The sequence below is a fragment of the Trachymyrmex cornetzi genome, unplaced genomic scaffold (assembly GCF_001594075.2).
Source record: "Trachymyrmex cornetzi isolate Tcor2-1 unplaced genomic scaffold, Tcor1.1 scaffold246, whole genome shotgun sequence".
In the NCBI taxonomy this organism is placed as follows: Eukaryota; Metazoa; Arthropoda; class Insecta; order Hymenoptera; family Formicidae; genus Trachymyrmex; species Trachymyrmex cornetzi.
Window position 1 is genome coordinate 468316 of NW_017297123.1, and position 17662 is coordinate 485977.

Genomic DNA, 17662 nt, shown 5'->3' on the forward strand with positions numbered 1-17662 from the left:
GGCGAGAAACCGCGAAACACTAGGGAGCGTGCGTAAGCTGCAGCGACAGCTTGCCCTGAGGGTTATCAGGGGGTATCGAACTACCGTACATGACTACAGTGGCGTACATCTTTCTACGCCGCTCGCCAGGACCACCGATGTTGGCAGCGATCCTTGCCAAGGCCCCCGCCATTTTCCATGCCTTGGGCATGAGTAGGCGAAAGTGGTCCCGAAAGGTCCACCGCGAGTCCAGGGTTAGTCCCAGGTACTTCACGGATCCAATCGGAACCACCTCCCCCCCGATCCTAATGGCCGCGCCCGTCGGTATGCCATCCGCAGTAAAGGCAACCGCCTCCGTCTTTGAGACTGACACTCTCAGTCCCAATCGCTCTATTAGCCTTACTATATAGGTGGTCCCCAGTTCGGCTCTCACTCGCGCCTCGTCAAACGTCGCCGCGTTCGCGATCAACAGCGTGTCATCCGCGTAACACAACACCGAACACCCTATCGACATGTTCGCTCTTAAGATCGAGTCGTATCCTATGTTCCACAGAGTCGGTCCTAGGACCGAACCCTGTGGAACTCCGCGCGTCATCGTCTCCCGCACCAGCCTGTCCCTTCTGTTCACGTAAGACAAGCCCCTATCCGACAAATAATCATGGAGGATATTCCGGATATATCCCGGTACTTCCTTCTCCTCCAAGGCTCTTCTAATAACGGGCCACGGGAGGGAGTTGAACGCGTTCGCGATGTCCAAGGACACCGCGACCACGACACCCCCGTCCCGTGTGCCCTGTTCCACGCGTTCCCTCAGACACCATATCGCGTCGATAGTCGAGCGGTGTCGCCGGAATCCATACTGTCCGTTTGCGATGCCCCCTGTATCGTCCAGAAAAGTCTGGAGCCTCCTCACGACTACTCTCTCTAACAGCTTCCCCGCCTCGCTTAACAGACACAAGGGTCTGTACGAGGACGGGGAAAGGTCCGGCTTACCAGGCTTTTTCACTAGCACCAGCCTCGCGAGCTTCCACTGCCGCGGGAAGTGCCCCCTCCTGAGACACTCCGAAAAACACCTTGCCCACATCGGGGCAAGGTCCTCGAGCGTCTTTTTGACGACATGCCCCGTGATCCCGTCCGGGCCTGGAGCCTTCCCCAGCTTTATTCCGGTTCCGGCCTCCAGAACTTCCACCGGAGAAACCTCCATGTCCTCGCGCCAGTCGACCTGGCTCCCAGCGACCTGCGGTGAATTGTCCGCAGGGAAGAGGGTCGTCACTATCTCTCCCACGATCTCAGGAGGGAGCACCTCCACCACTGACGCGCCGCCTGCGTGCAGTTTCTTCAGCACTAGACGGTAGGGCATACCCCAGGGGTCCCGATCGAGGTCGTTCACCAATTCCCCCCATAATTTAACCTTCGATCGTCTAATCGCCGCCCTTAACCTACGCCTAGCCTCTCGGAGCTCGTCCCAATATGTTTGGATGTCTGCGGGGGGTATCCTGCTCCTCGCGCGCGCTCGCGTTAGCCTTCTTCTACTCCTATTACAGCTTCTGCGTAGGTCCGCGATCTCGTCATTCCATCAATAGGTGGACGGTTTCTTGGCGATTCCTCTCCTCGGCATCGAAGCATCCGAGATATCCCGGAGTGCCCGATCCATCCTTTCCGCTCCCGTGGTGTCATTGTCAGGGGTGTTACTCCACACCGTATAGACCGCCGCTGCCTCCATTAGGTCCAGGTCGGTTCTTCCAACCGCCCATCTGGGGAAGGCTCTGAGCGCCATCTTCCCTGTGGTGGGTCCGACCAGAGAAGTCCCAACCTCCATCACCACATACTTGTGGTCCGAGAGTGACTCCAGTCTAGCCTCCACTCTCCAAGTAGAGATCTTCCTCGCCGCAGTAGGAGTCGCCAGCGTAATATCCACACACGAAACACCCCGTGGGTGAACGCATGTCGGTTCCATTCCTTCATTTACTATCTGGAGGTCCATTATCCCCATCCAACCAGTAAGAATGGCACCTCTTCTATTTGGTCGCCCTGGGTCCCACGCATGGGCGCGGGCGTTGAAGTCCCCCATGATTATTACCGGGTGACCCCTTATTCCCAGTAGTCTGTTTTCCAGTTCATGTAAGTCCCTGGAGAACTCTATCTCACCGAGGCTGGGGGGAAAGTAGCATGAAACCACCACCAGGTCCCCCCAGTCTACAGCCACGACCTTTTGCCCCTCCACTTCAAAGAGCACGGCACCGCTGCTCGACTCCATTGCCACGTAATGGCTGCCGAGGGGGGGTCGTCTCCGGAGGATCCCCGATCAGCCCCGGCGGATGTTCCCTCACTATTCACCCGCGTATCGTCGCGATTGGGTGCACAAGCTAAGCTCCTCACTTACCCTCGCAATTAAATCCTGCGACGGTCGCGACCTATTAACATTAATATGGGCTAATCTAGCCATTAACTACCTCCATATTCTGTCTGTCCCATCCGCTGGTGCCGGGGCTCCCCGATCAGCCCCGGCGGATGTTCCCTCACTATTCACCCGCGTATCGTCGCGATTGGGTGCCTGTCCGCGCCCATTATATGGCACACAGTCACTCGCGCCGGTACGGTGCCTCGAAGGTAACCCACGCCCTGCGCACACTGGGCACTTTGGGGGTAGCCGACATTCCGCAGCCCTATGTCCATCACTGCCGCACTGAAAGCACATCATGGAGCGGTCGGTTAGGCTGTGGCAGTTGGCCCTCGTGTCCAACTGCGAGACAGCGGAAGCACTGAAGCCTCCTTTTAGCCAGTGCCACCACACCCGCCGAGGACTATCCCACTCTCACTCGTCTCTCACTAATAAGTTTGTTCGCGCACTGTAGGGGGCACTGCACCCATATCGAGTTCATGCCACCCCGTCCTAATCTCAGAGGTCCAGTTCTGACATCAGCAGCAGAGACCTGTCCCCTGGACACTACAGCCGCGATCACTTCCTCTGCAGTGACAGATTGATCCAGGTCTATCAACCTTATCTCAGCCCTGCGCACTGGTCGCACCACGCTAACGCCGTCCTTATATTGGCTCTCAGCGAGGACCTCCTTCAGTTTCCCCACCAGAGCCTCCGCCTTCGCACTCGCCTCGTCGCCCCCCGGGATCTCAATTAACAGTCCCCCCGCCTGCGCCCTTCGGATACGGGTGTTAACGATATTCATTTCATCGAGGGAGATTTTCCCCCTCGCCAATCTCATGACTTCCGCGTACGTCGGCCCCGCTTGATCCGCAGACTCCACGCACCTGAGCAGCACCGCGGCGGTCCTAGGCGCCCGCAACCCCGCATCCCCCGCAGCACGTCGTCGCACAGCCAGTCCGTCATTCCGCGTCACCGGGCGAGTCGCGGCAATTGACGACCATCTCTCCGTCACCACATCACCCACGTTTTCTTTTTTCGTCACCCGCGTATTTGAGCTGACGCCAGCTAGACGACCAGCCTTCTTACTCCTCGTAGGGGGTGGAGGTACAGTGGCCTTTTTTACACTTTTCCCATCGTTTGCACTGTCTCTGTTCGTATTAACTAGCTTGTTCGCGTTTTTCTTCTTAGCCGCCCTTTTACGCGCACGCCTTGTTTTGGCTTCTGTCCAGCCCTCCCCATTTTCCGGATAGTCTAGTGCTGGCAACTAGGTTTCCGGGTGCATAGCGTCTCCAGAAGCCTCCCTATCCGCCTCACTCGCCACCCCTCTTCTTACACTTTGTACACTCGCGGTGTTGCGATCGTTCACGTCGCCGCGTCTTACGTCCGCTACGATTCTCCCGGTCCCGTCGACTCTGGTAGACAGGGGAGGCCAGTCTTCTAGCCTCCTCCTGTTCCCCCTCAGAGCCGACCTGTACGCAGGAGGGAGCACATCCTCTCCCAGCTCTCGCATCACTTCACTCGCGTCCAACAATTGTCTCCGCACAACTCGTTCCTCTCGAGAACGCGTGGGAATCGGAACGGAGGAGTCTCGCATTCGGTCCTCCTCCTCCGAAGAGGGAACACGACTCCGTTCGCGCACTCCTCTCCTCTCACCATTCCTCAGATCCTCTACCGTCCGTCTGAGAGACTCCACTTCGTCTCTGAGGGAGGTTCTCTCTCGCCTCAGAGCATCCATCTCTCTACGGAGCTTTATTATCTCCCTTTCCAGGGCCGAGTTGTTGGCCTTAATTTCGTCTGTTGGTCCCGTGCCCTTCACAATTTCGGAAACCAAGCGTTGAACCGCTACTTTTGCGACATTGACACCCACTTTTATTTGGCGCCGAAATTCCCCCCTCATTGACGTGGTCCGTCTCTCAGCTTCCCCCGCGGTCTCCAGGACCCTCAATGTCTCCGCCATCATCGTCTTTGGAGACATTTGGGGGAATAAAGCCGTCACCTCCTCTATGGCGTCCTTCTGTCGAGATGAGAGCCTATCGTCTAAGTGGCACTCTACCAGGCCTTTCCGCTTTTTCAGCCCGCGGCCGCCCCTCTTGGCTATCTTAAAAAAGTCGTCCCTATCCAGTTCGTCATCCTCGTAGTCCATACGCTTTGAGGCGAGTCTGGACAGGGCATGCGACCCTGGGCAATTTGAGCCCTTTGGCTTCCGCCCCCTCTTCTTCCCCTTCCTGGGGACCTGGTCGAACGAAGAGGATAAATCCTCTTCCGTGTCATCAATGGCGATAGAGGGTATCGGTTCTCCTCCGGTGCTCTCCTCCTGCTCTGTATCCACCTCGATCACACTGGAGGGGTTGGATGCCGCGTCACCCGCGTCGAATCCTCCACCGGAGCCGCTGAAGGCTGGTGTACCAGCAGAGACACTCTCCGCTATGGGAGAGTTTACAATCTCGCCTTCGACCACCCTTATTCTCGTCTCCCTCGGATATCTTACTACTCCCGACCTTCCTCTTCTTGGAAGAGGCATCTCCCCTCTTGCCGAAGTTGGGATCCTTCCTGCTAATCCCGCAATTGAGGTACCCGCAGTGATCGAAGTCACGTTTGTCCGCTCTAATTGCAGGCGCAGCTCCTTCCGCTTCGGTTTGGGAGTCACCACTACCCTCTCCTCTGCCTCCGCAGCGGTGGATGGTATACTAACCCCATCTGCTCCTTCCTCTTCCACCCGGACGGTAGCTATTTCCGCTGTGGAGCCCGTCGGCAACTCCACAGCTGGCCCTTCTCTGGAGTCCCCCGGGCCCGAAGCCACGGGAGTCGATCGCCCGGGGGCAGGGACAGTACCCCCGGGAGACCGTGACAAGGTTCCGATGCCCTGTCGTGTTGATCCATTTTCTTCGTCCATTTCCATGTAGTATATGTTGTCGGCGAATCATACGGCCGGGGAGCTCGCCGACCAATCCCCCCGGTTCGGCTTCAACTCGTCCAACGCGCTGCGCGTCCTCTCCTCCGGTACAGGGAACAAAAAGCGAAAGACTCCTAGGCCTAACCCACACACCGGAGGAGTGGAGGCTCGCCACAGGGCCATGCCCGGGCGATCGCCTCCGCCTTCCCCTCCTCTCAACTCTCACCCCCAATGTCCCAGTAGGCACCCCCGGCGGGGAGCCCCACCCGACCAGGCGGCAGGGAACAGTCCGGTCCGTCCCGCGTGGCTCCGTACCCTCTCCCTAGGGAGTGGGACGACCAGGCGGGCGGATGATGGTGAAAGTTTCCCTTTGCTAGCATCCAGCGGAGGCGAACCGAACCAGTCTGCATAACCGCAGACCGGAGGTCGCCCCCGCGAGCAGCCGCCCGGAAGAATGGGCCACCCCACCAGGCGCCCCACATGGACACCCCACAGCCTTCGAACAGCCCCTCGCCCGCCCCATGACGGCGCGGGGTGCTGCCCTTGGGCCGCGTCTCCACCAGTGACGCCCAGTGTGCAATGGGCGATAGTTCATGAAGAACGACCGCCCACTGGAGCAAACCTGGTGGTGAATGCCTGGGTGCAATGGGGTTAGTACCCCGCCAGGCATTCGCTTCCCTCGATGGCATGGGCTCGATGCCCTAAGGCAGAGCCCGCCTACAGCGATGATGCTGCGTCGTCGCTCCAGTCCCCGGTACCGCGAGGGAACCACCTTATCCCCCAAGGGGGAAGGGGAGGGCCCCACGCGGGCCCGAGGGCCGTGGTGGACGATTACCACTCCGCATTCGGAAGGGAGCAGTCCCCCCTCTAACGGTGCCGAATCACCGGGATTTGAAGTTAGAGTTACCTTCTCCTACCGGTAGTGATTCCCCATCCTGCAAAGGATGGTTTCTCCAGACCCTCCACACTCCGAAGAGTGTGGGGGCCCTTGGGACGCCGGACCCGAGCGTACAGAGTCCTTCTATCTAACGAGGGACTCCGTACTGTGGAGTATTGGCACCCGGGGCTCTCATAGAGAGCCCCGGGTGAGCCCCCGTGCCACGACAAGGCTCTCCACGCACGGGGGCGGCTAACTTAGCCTGTGCCGACGTCGCGCCGAGGTTGGCGTAACAACCAGTTGCCAACATAGTGCTAACGTTGGCCAGACATTGGCCAAAGGTCGTCATCGAGTCAGTGTCGGCTAATGTACGTCGGGCCGACGTCGTGCCGTGATTGTCGTCATCACCGGTTGCCGACATACTGCCAACGTTGATCCAACCTTGGCTCGGCCGTGGCCTGAAGTTGTCTTGAAATAAGTGTCGGCTAACTTAGCCTGTGCCGACGTCGCGCCGAGGTTGGCGTAACAACCAGTTGCCAACATAGTGCCAACGTTGGCCAGACATTGGCCAAAGGTCGTCATCGAATAAGTGTCGGCTAATGTACGTCGGGCCGACGTCGCACCATGTTCGATTAATGACTGTCGGTTTGCCGTGAATTCGCCAACGTCGGCCCAACGTTCAACATCGGGTGAGAGTCGGCAAACCTTACGTGGGAAGGGGATAAGAACGCTTTCTACGGGATGTTATTACCTTGCTTGGTAACTGCTCGAAGGAAATTGAAAAATTTAACTGAAGAAGAAACACTAACTTATTGTAAGCCTTTAGCGGAATGTTTATTGGCATCGTTCGAAAAAAGATTTCAAACATCTCTAAATCTCAGTACTCCCGAATCAGAAGCCGCAGCTATAGCCGCCCTATCCTATCCAGCATTTAAAAACAAATGGTTAAGGTGCATACCTGTAGAAAAACATGAAAAAATTTTAAGAGCCTTCAAGACAATTGTTGCTAAACAAATGGATGCATTACTAATACAATCGCAATCTAATCGACCTCAGCAATCGTGTTCTTTTAGCGACTATTTCGATTTTGGTTCTCCTTCGAGGAATGAAGAAGCAGAAGCCACATCTGGATGCCGAGCTCTTAATACTTCAATATTTTAAGGATCCATCGCAAGATCTATTACTGCTTCATAGATACCCATCAATTAAAAATGTCTTCATTGAATACAATACACCACTGGCATCGTCCGCACCTGTGGAAAAGATGTTCTCTTATGCTACCATGACCAATCTTCCAAAATCAAACAAACTTAGTGACAAGATGTTTGAAAGAAGAGTTTTCATAAAAACTAATTTAAAGTTAAATGATAACTAATAATATAAATCTATTATCAGTCAATATAACTCTATTAAATTAATTAGTGATGAATTAAAAATATTCTTTCTTTAATTGTTTTTTTTTTGGGCATTCAATCAAATTCAATGTATTTTATTTTATTTACATATTAATTTTGTTAAATAAGTTGCATCAAATGATTGATGTTAATATATTGTAAGCTAGGTGAAATAGGGACGCATTGTATATTGTTTTTTCCTTTTTTTTATCTTCGAAGCAATGCAATACATCCTGTCTTGTAATTTAATTAACTTAATTATATTAAACTTCGTAATTTTATTTCAATTGAAATTACGAATTACATTGTAATTTAATTAACTTAATTACATAAAACTTCGTAATTTTATTTCAATTGAAATTACGAATTACATTGTAATTTAATTAAATAAAAGACTGCATTACGCATTACAATGTAATTGGATTACGACATAATTTGAATCACTTTGTATTTACAATTCCTATACATTAATTCAATTGTAATTCTACACAACTCTGTCCGCGGGTCGGACCTCTTTGTCCGACGTATGCTGAGCTACTGTTTCGGCGCATTCTAGAGTGATTTTTATTGTTGCGTCCTCTGCCCTTTCCAAGGTCAGACGACGGGTAGTATCAATTACATGCAATTTTAATAAATTGGGAATTGCTACAATGAATGTACAAAACTTCAAATGTAGAACGTAGCATTTCTTTAATAAAAAAATACTATAATAAATATGTTAATTGAATTCAAATTCTACTATAGTGCATATAATTATCAACTTATGACTTTTCGATCCATTCAGATTTCTATCAGAATAATGTCAAATACAAGTGAAGAACCACCACAGAAAAGGCAGAAAGTAGATAATTCGAAATGTATTTTATGTAAAATATATCTTCGGAAAGTCACAGGAGAGAAGAAAAAAATTATCATGTCTCGTGAAGAAGCTACACATGTGTATGATATGTATAAAATATTTGTTCAGGTAAAATCTTACTAAATACCTCTACAAATCTTGAGATGCTCATTAAATAATTACAATTTATGTCTAGGTAGGAGAAGTATTGTGTTCAAAATGTTATGCAAAATTAAGAGCTAAGAAAAGTAAGGAAAATGCCCAGAAACCAAGCACATCAACGATAGACGAGTCAAAAATGCTCGCAATTGCAGTAACACCTCCAACAGAAAAGACTGAAATGCTTGAGAAAAAAAATGATATTGATGAAACGTGGAGTCAAGCTAGTACGATTACTTCATCTGATCAGTATTCGCAATTTAATACGAGTGACTCAAGTTTTATTATAGATGACAAACCCGCAAATATAGATACAGTTGTAATGCCATTCAGAAGAGTTCTTATCAGCCATACCTACTGTTTCATTTGTAAATCAACTAACGATCTTCGAGACGTACCCTTTTCTGCAAGAATTCAAGTTTTTACAGAAAAAAAAATTTTTATACCTAAAAGAAACAGGTGTTGTCTGAAGCATCTCATAAAAAATCGATTTTATGAAGACTAACTTGATATAATGCAGGTATACTCTAATGAATCTTCGGTACGAATAACAGAACTATCAACTTTTATGGAAAAATTGGCAGATAGTCATGATCAACTCCACGGTTATATTGGAAATTACGCTATTTCAGAAGATCGCATTAAAGCCCTATCGGGGTATTGCTGGGCCGAAATAAATATCATAAGTAATATGCTCATCAGCATAAAAAAATCCGAAAATCGAAATAAAGTTCAAGCAGTCGTTGTTTTTTTATATAAATTGAGATCTGGTTTATCAAATCAATTAATTTCTGCTGCATTAGGCGTTCAGGAAAGTGTAGTTACGGCTTCAGTGAATTCAGTTTTAAAAAGTTTCGAAAAAGATGTGTTACCTACACGTTTTGGATTAAAAGCGTTTTCTAGACAGGAATTTATAAGTCAAACTAGTCTTATCGCAAAAAAATTGCACAACATTGATAACAATTTGGCCATAATATGCGACGGAACATATGTGAGACATCAAAAAAGTGCAAATAATTCTTATCAAAGAAAATCATATTCCGGACAAAAAAAACCGCATTATGTAAACCATTCACGATATGCACAACAAATGGATTTATAGTCGATATATGTGGACCATTTAATGCTACACAGAACGATGCGCAGATTTTACAATATCTACTACAACAACCAGATGGCTTGAGCGAATTATTGGAAAGAGATGATATTTTTATTCTAGATCGTGGATTTCGAGACGTACGAGCTATTTTAGAAGAAAAGGGCTTTAAAGTATTGATGCCTGCATTAAAAGGGAAGAAAAACCAATTAACAACTGCAGAATCAAATCAATCTCGACTAGTAACTAAAGTACGATGGGTTGTTGAAGCTATTCACGGCATCATTGGACAAAAATATAAATTACTGCACAATCAGTTTCAGAACACCAGTTTACCAAATCTAAGCCTTTATTGTAAAATTGTATGTTTTCTACAAAATACTTTTGGTAAAAGATTGAATTCAGATGAAGGTACGTTCGATCACATAATAGATAGGCTACATGCATCTCAAACTACTGTAAATTCTCTAGCTGTAGAAGTAGAAGAGAAAAATTGGAATAGAAAATTCAGACCATTTATCCAAATGTCATCAAACGATTTATTTGATTTTCCCGAGATGACATTAGAAGATTTAAAACTATTTTTTACGGGATCATATCAAATGAAACAAGCGATTTCATATTTAGCGGAGATGATGGGGGAAGATGATTCGCTTAGAATTAATTATGTGAAAGATATACCTATAATATTATCAAATTCGAAGTAAAGTCACGACACGTTAATAATAAAACGTACAAATGTTACGTGCATTATGAACCAAATACTGCAGGCATAAACGATATAAAACGTTACTGTTGTAACTGCGCGAATGGAAACAGAACAGTCGGTTGTTGTTCACACGTTGCTTCGCTAATTTATTATTTATCGAACGCAAGGTATTCTTCCAGAATCGTAAGACCGGCGTCAAAATTGCAGTCACTTTTTGACTGTGATGAAATTACAGTAATTAACGAAGATAGCGATGATGATTAAATCATAAAATATAATTATATAATAATGTATCGGATATTAAATTATGTTTAATTATAATAATAATTGTTAAATTAAAATTAACATAGTATTATGGAACGAGACATTATATTATTTTACTGCATATTGTAAACTACAACCGTTTGAATCCCCATCGAGATTAGTTTCCAAACAATTATATGTTGCATAGCTAAGAAGTAGGACTTATCGAGGTAGCAAAGAAACAATTTTTTCATTTTTTTTTAAACTAAAAAATACTAGAACCTTTTAACTTTTTATATTAAGTTTTTGAATAAAAATAGACGCGTAAGATTGGAAAATTCAGTACTTTGAGCATGCTGTCATAAATCGATGAAATATTTTTGTAAATATGAAATAATTCTTAGATTTGTATCGTATTTCAATATACATACAATGTACAGTGATGTATTTTCAGATCTATTAAGGAGTAATAAGGAAAGACCCGCATATATGGTTTGCATGATACTAGTCGAAATAATGAGTTTTAATTGGTCTGATAATATGCAGACGTATTTTTCTATATCCCATATATATCTGAGTGAGTTAAACGCTTATCACATTCACTGAATTGAAATATAAAACACAAAGGCAAAAAATAATATCGATTATAGTGATTAGATTATATGTAATATTTATATATTATACATATATAAAAATAAAAAATATAAAAAAATAAAAAATCACGCAATAAAAGACGTTAAAAAATGTGAAAAAATTCAGATACAGTTCTTTGCATGTTGTCTATATGTTAGATATTTTTGCCGATTTTTATAATACATCGGGCCAGAATATAGGGAAAAATATGCTAAAAAACACCTTTTTTTTCATTTTTGACAATGTCACTTCATTTTTGATAATGTCGCACCATTTATAATAAGAAAATATATATATGATCACTTAAAGTATCTAAAATTACAACTTTTAATGAAAAAAAAATCTGGTGTACCGTCTTCGACCTAAGAGTTACAGACATTTTAAAATTTTTCAATTTTTTTTTTACTATGAAATTGTGCAAATTAAATTTGAAAAAATTTGAGCACATTCTCTATATCTTGAAGTTTAAGTATGAATTTTTTCAAATGTTTACAAGATACTGTTATTAAGAAATAAATTAAAATGTAAAAAATGTGGTTTTTTGGGCCCCCCGGAGGCGGGAGGGGGACGGGCGGACGGTAAAATGATGCAAACTTACTTTTTCCGGCATAGAAACATATTTGCAACATTATTTTCCAAAAAGCGTTCCAGTGACATTTCACCTATTATAATGCGAAATACCCTTTGTAAATTATGCTATGTTTTTCCATAAATTCAAATTGTTTTATTATAATGTTTATTGCTTACAGATCCAAACTTTTTTACGACATATTTTACTGAAAATATGTCCTCACAAGAAGCAATAAACGTTTCAGAAGAAAAAGGTATAATATTTACAACTGATTTTAAGAAGCTTTTTAAGTATATTACATATACTTATTTAATCCCCTTATTTGTTAATTTTATTTATTTTTATTTTCAGTTTCAGTATTTACGTGGACAAAGCAAGCAACGAAATTGTTCTTGCAAGCATATTTTGAGAGAAAAGAGCAGTTCCGCGATCCCAAAGTACGGAAGAAGAGTTTATGGACACAAATATGTAACGTAATGTCAAATAAAGGTTACAATGTAGATGAAGATACAGTAGACAGAAAGATGCGCAATTTGAAAAAGACATATCGTACAATAAAGGATAATAATAAGAAAAGTAGCACTGGACGAGGTCGCATACATTGGGATTATTATGATACTTTTGAAGAGATATTTAGAAATGATGCAACTATAAATCATGGACCATCATTATCTTCAATGCCATCCACATCAATAAATACAAAATCAATTCCATCCACATCAGAAGTTACAAATTCAGTGCCATCCACGTCAAGAGTTACAAATTCAGTGCCATCCACGTCAAGAGTTACAAATTCAGTGCCATCCACGTCAAGAGTTACAAATTCAATGCCATCCACGTCAAGAGTTACAAATTCAGTGCCATCCACGTCAAGAGTTACATATTCAGTGCCATTCACGTCATTAGATGCAAATTCAATGCCATCAAATGAAAACTCGTCATTCATATCAAATAAAGAAATAAAGTTTTTTGAAACTAATGATCAGGTAACCTTAGCTTTATTATAATCATTATGATCCGTATTCAGAACGCGTTTTTATTGATAAAAGCACGCTTTTACCTCTGAAATTCTATAGTATGCGTAACGTAAACTATAGCATGTTAGAGTGTTAACATCGTTATAAGCGCATTCTGAATACGGATCTATTGTTTCGAAACTAGCAATGAAATAAATATAAGAGGTTTTCATGTTTCAGATAATAAATCCAACGCAAAATAAGATGTCATCTGCAGTCATTGGACTATCATCATCAGAGTCACGATCGCCAAGTTCTGATAAAGAAAATAAAAGATGTAGGATGAAGACGCTATCGTTAATGCGAAAAAAACAACTTGATGTAGAAAACAGTAAAATAGAAGAAATCAAGAGACTAAAAGAGGTGATGGATAATAGTAATAAATTACAAAAAGAAAATAACAGTATACTTAAAGAACAAAATGATTTATTAAAAAATATTCTCTTGGAAATGAAGCAAAAGAAGAAAGAAAAAGAAGAATAATAGTATTTGGTATTATGACTGATTAAATATCAAGTTTTACTATTTATATATTGCTTTTTAAGTATGTTAAAACATAATTGATTTGTTATGCAGGTACTAAAGTTTTTTATATTTCTATTATTGAAACGTTAATTTAGTTTCTAAAAATATTCTTTTAGTTCCGTGCTAAGAGTGTACTAAAAAGTATTCTCCAATTTGTACCTGATTACATTTATTTCTGATTACTGCATATTTTACAAGAAGAAAATTATAATACACTTTAAGAACAAAAGGCTTTATTAAAAGATATATTCCTTTTTAAATGAAACATAAGTAATATAAGAAAAGTTTGTCATATTGATTGCTATTGATATGTTGCTTTATATCTATGTCAAAACATTTTGATGTTATAAGATAACAAAAAAAATATATTTTTATCTCTGTTATTGATATGTTAATTTAGTTTTGTCTTAAGGATATATTATAAAATACTGATTCGTACCTGAAAACAAAAATTTTTTTTCATCTGTCATAATGATGTTAAAATGTTAAGTTCTACTACTCCATTATTAAAAAAAAAATTGATTTGAATGTGAAAATTTTTTTACTATCTCTAGTATTTAAATGATTTAAGTTCTATTATTGTAAAAGCAACTTAAGGTATATTAATTCATATGCAAAGTATTTTCGTTGGATGCAATATAGTACAACATGTGATATAAAGATAGATATAAGTTTTACAATAAAAGAGCTTATACATTAAGTGTACAGTTAATTATTTCGTATTAATGATTCCGCTATTCTATTCCTTTTTATTATCGCTTCATTATTATCTGCTAGTTCTCTTTCCACTGCTACTTCTTCTTGTTCTTCCTCTAACAGTTCTTCATCACTTTCATAATTAGTTTCGTTATGATCTATTAAAAAGTTATGTAGAACACAGGCTGTTGCGATCATTTTATTTCCAAAATTAAAATCAGCAATATCAAAATACTTTAGCCTGCGAAATTTCCCCTTTAAAAAAGAATATCCTCGCTCTATCATTGATCCTATAGTAGACAGGTTAGTATTATATATTATTTGAGTTCTAGTAAGATGGCCTGTGTCCCGATAAGGTGTTAATAAGTTCACTAGTAATGGATACGCTGCATCGCCAATAATATGACGATCAGGTGGTAATAAATGATGTTTTAACCTTTGAAAAATTTCACTCTGTCTAAATACACGTGCATCGTGCATGCGTCCCGGTAATCCTACAAATATGTCTATAAAGCGTCCTTTATCACAGATACCTGTTTTTAAAAGAAAACAAAATTATAGTAATATTGTAAAATATTATATATCATAAAAGCAAAATTGAATTACAAAAATTAAATCTTAATAAAAAATATTTCTATAATACCTTGTAGGATAATAGAGTGAAAACTTCCGATTGTAGAAATCATTAGGATTGTCTATAGGAGCTTTGCATGGTATATGGCACTCATCAATAATCCCTACTACACCTAGTATACCATGAGAACGTCTCTTAAATACCTGTGATAATTTTAGATAATTCAATATACATATATTAAAACAATTTAATGTATGTATACAAACAACTTACCGTTGAAATTATCTCGTACATTCTTGCATCCGGCCATCTCACATAATTTGGTAATAAATCAACTAATATATTTGTAATTTCTTTTACTATACCGTGAGCAGTACTTTTTGCCAAATTAAACCGATCTCCAGCAGCCAGATAACTTTCTTGCTTTGCCAGAATCCATATTGTAAACATTACTTTTTTTCTTAAATCTACAGGATTATTATGATTTGAGTGCATGTCCAATTATGTGTACTAAATTCTATTCAAAATGAAGCAAAGCAAAAATTAGTACATCATTAACTTTTTAATAAATATTTAATTGATACAGTACAATATTTGGATTTTTGTATCCCTCAAACGTGAATCTAGACATTCTAAAATGTTCTTTAAATACATAATCGTTGTACCGTGGTACAATTACTTCATAATAATTTTCATTCTTTGATCATATTCTACGTTCATTTTGTAACAAATTATTTCGAAATGGTTCGTTCAATTCATTTGCTATGAAGTTTATGATATTTTTGTGTAATTCTATATCTCTCACATCACACGCATTGTCGGCAGCAATTAATGTCAAATGTAATAAATCCATGTTCACCGAATAAACAATACGAACGACGAAAAATGACAAATAATAACCTAAATAAAGCCACACCACGGTAAACAGATGATATAAGTCACGTGACTTAAGAGAAAGAATCGTTCAGCAATTGGTAACCGCTCACTCAACGGTTGTCGCAACAAGTTGTGCAACCGTTGCGCTTGCTGAACGTAGCCAAATGTTGCCATCGCTGATTATCACAGCCGTCACGTGTGGTTGATCACATTCGAATGTGCAACGCTGCCATCGCTAGGTTAAGTCAAAAGCCCTCTAGTGTCGAAAAAACGAGAAAGACATTTTCTCCTGGTCGATGATGTGGACGACGATAATGATGACGTTTCTTAATATAAAAGTTTCACATTCGTATTTTGCGTCGCAATATCTCCGCTCGTAAAGCACGTAGAGAAAAAATAAAACACTTTCATTATATATCCCGACCGGTTGCAGTCGATTGAGCACACTTAGAACTTGATCGGTTCAGCCGTTATTGAGATCCGATAATATCATACTGCCGCAATTCGTCGGCTCGCGTAAAGTAGCCACGGTAGTGGTGCTGCGCGTAGCTTAGCGCCGAGACACTACCAGTGTCTCCAGATATACAATAATTAGACGATTCGGTCTTAATTAGATCTTCTTCAGTAATATAATCATTCACATAAATAAAGTTTAAAATTAAAATGAAAATAAAATTATTACGTATATATGTTAGATAATAAAGCATTTTTCTAGTGTTAATATTATTATAATTAACGCTTATTAATTGACAAACGATGTCAGCTGTCATTATTTTCACTTTGGTAATTTTGTTATTATTGATGATGCATTCTGTTCAATAACCACGGTATTATTTAACAATCCTGATTATTGAATCGAGTCCGAGTAGTAATTGAATTTCTCAATTTCGTACTACACAAAAGTTCCAAATTCTATTAAATAATATATTACTTTAAGCAAGAATGAGCGAAGCTAGTTAATTATCTCAATTTTAAAATATATGGTTATATAATTTTATTTAAATTCAATTCTCACTAAATAATAAGTGTAGTATTAAGAATTTTTAGAGTGAATTAAAGTATACATATATATAAATTCATTTTTAATTCTTAAATTTAATTTTTAGAAGATACAATTATATAAATTTGAATTTAACTCTTACTAATTATTAAGTCTAGTATTAACAATTTTTCGAGTGAATTATTATTAATGACTATATTATCATTATATTTTTAATTATTACAGATTCCTGTTTTAGGTTGAGATGAGAGTAATCCAGTACTGGAAATGTAATGTGATCAAAACCAATGGTGAAAACATTCTGTCTATTCCTCTACTTATCTGACAGTTTATATACATACTTTAAGAACCGATAGAAAGTTCTAGAGTTTCCGTAGAGGACAGTATATTCAGTAACAGATAATATATTTCTTATCTTTAAATATGTTATATTAATTGTGCTGAAAATTAAGTTCAAAGGATTTCTATATTCATTTTATGAGATTCAGGATATGACAAAAGAATAACTCTATCCAGTTGACTAATTATAACACCTCTTTTGTGTTCAACATGATGATTCGAAGAAAAGTTCAGGTAACGTCAAGAGTTTGTCGGTTTTTTGCAGTTGTCAAATCTAATTCGTACTAACAATAATTTAATCGAAAAATTGTTAATACTAGATTTAATAATTAGTGAGTGTTAAATTCAAATTTATATAATTGTATATTATAAAAAATATGTAATAAAAGATAAATAATATTTAAACTTTATTGATGTGAATGATTATATTATTGAAGAAGGAATCTAATTAAGACCGAAACGTCTAATTATTATATGTTTCTAAATACAGAATTTTTAAGCTACTTACAACCAGTGTTCGTGGTACATGCCTTGTTGTATCAGGAGACGCGGTAGTGGCTCCGGCCATGTTAAAAAAAAAGAGACACTACAAGTCTCTTATTCCGAGCCACAAAAGTCCATTTTTGGAGGTTGCATAACTACTAAAATATAAAAAATTTTGAATTGCATGTTTTATATCCTGAAAGGCCGCATCGCCACGAGTAATTTGAGCTAAAAAAATTTTTAATCGGTCAAGCCGTTCTGTACATACGAGTGGTTGAAAAATGATGATTTTCATGAAAAATGAAGTAACGTCTTCTTTTTCTTCTTCTTCTTCTTCTTCTTCTCCTTTTTTGTCCGCAGTCATATGCACCTCTCTTG

General features: G+C 41.1%; 1 protein-coding gene and 1 pseudogene across 1 annotated transcript in view; one reads left to right on the forward strand and one right to left on the reverse strand.

The window, feature by feature from the left end:
- Positions 1–13274, forward strand: part of LOC108761265 (uncharacterized) — a 23155-nt gene extending 9881 nt beyond the window's left edge. Inside the window, exons 2-4 of the mRNA XM_018507693.1 lie at positions 11954–12028; positions 12127–12761; positions 12972–13274. Coding sequence (XP_018363195.1) covers positions 11954–12028; positions 12127–12761; positions 12972–13274 — 1013 coding nt within the window. The remainder of the gene's footprint in view (positions 1–11953; positions 12029–12126; positions 12762–12971) is intronic.
- Positions 13275–13947: 673 nt separating this feature from the next.
- LOC108761271 (putative nuclease HARBI1) lies at positions 13948–15629 on the reverse strand (annotated as a pseudogene).
- Positions 15630–17662: the final 2033 nt, after the last annotated feature.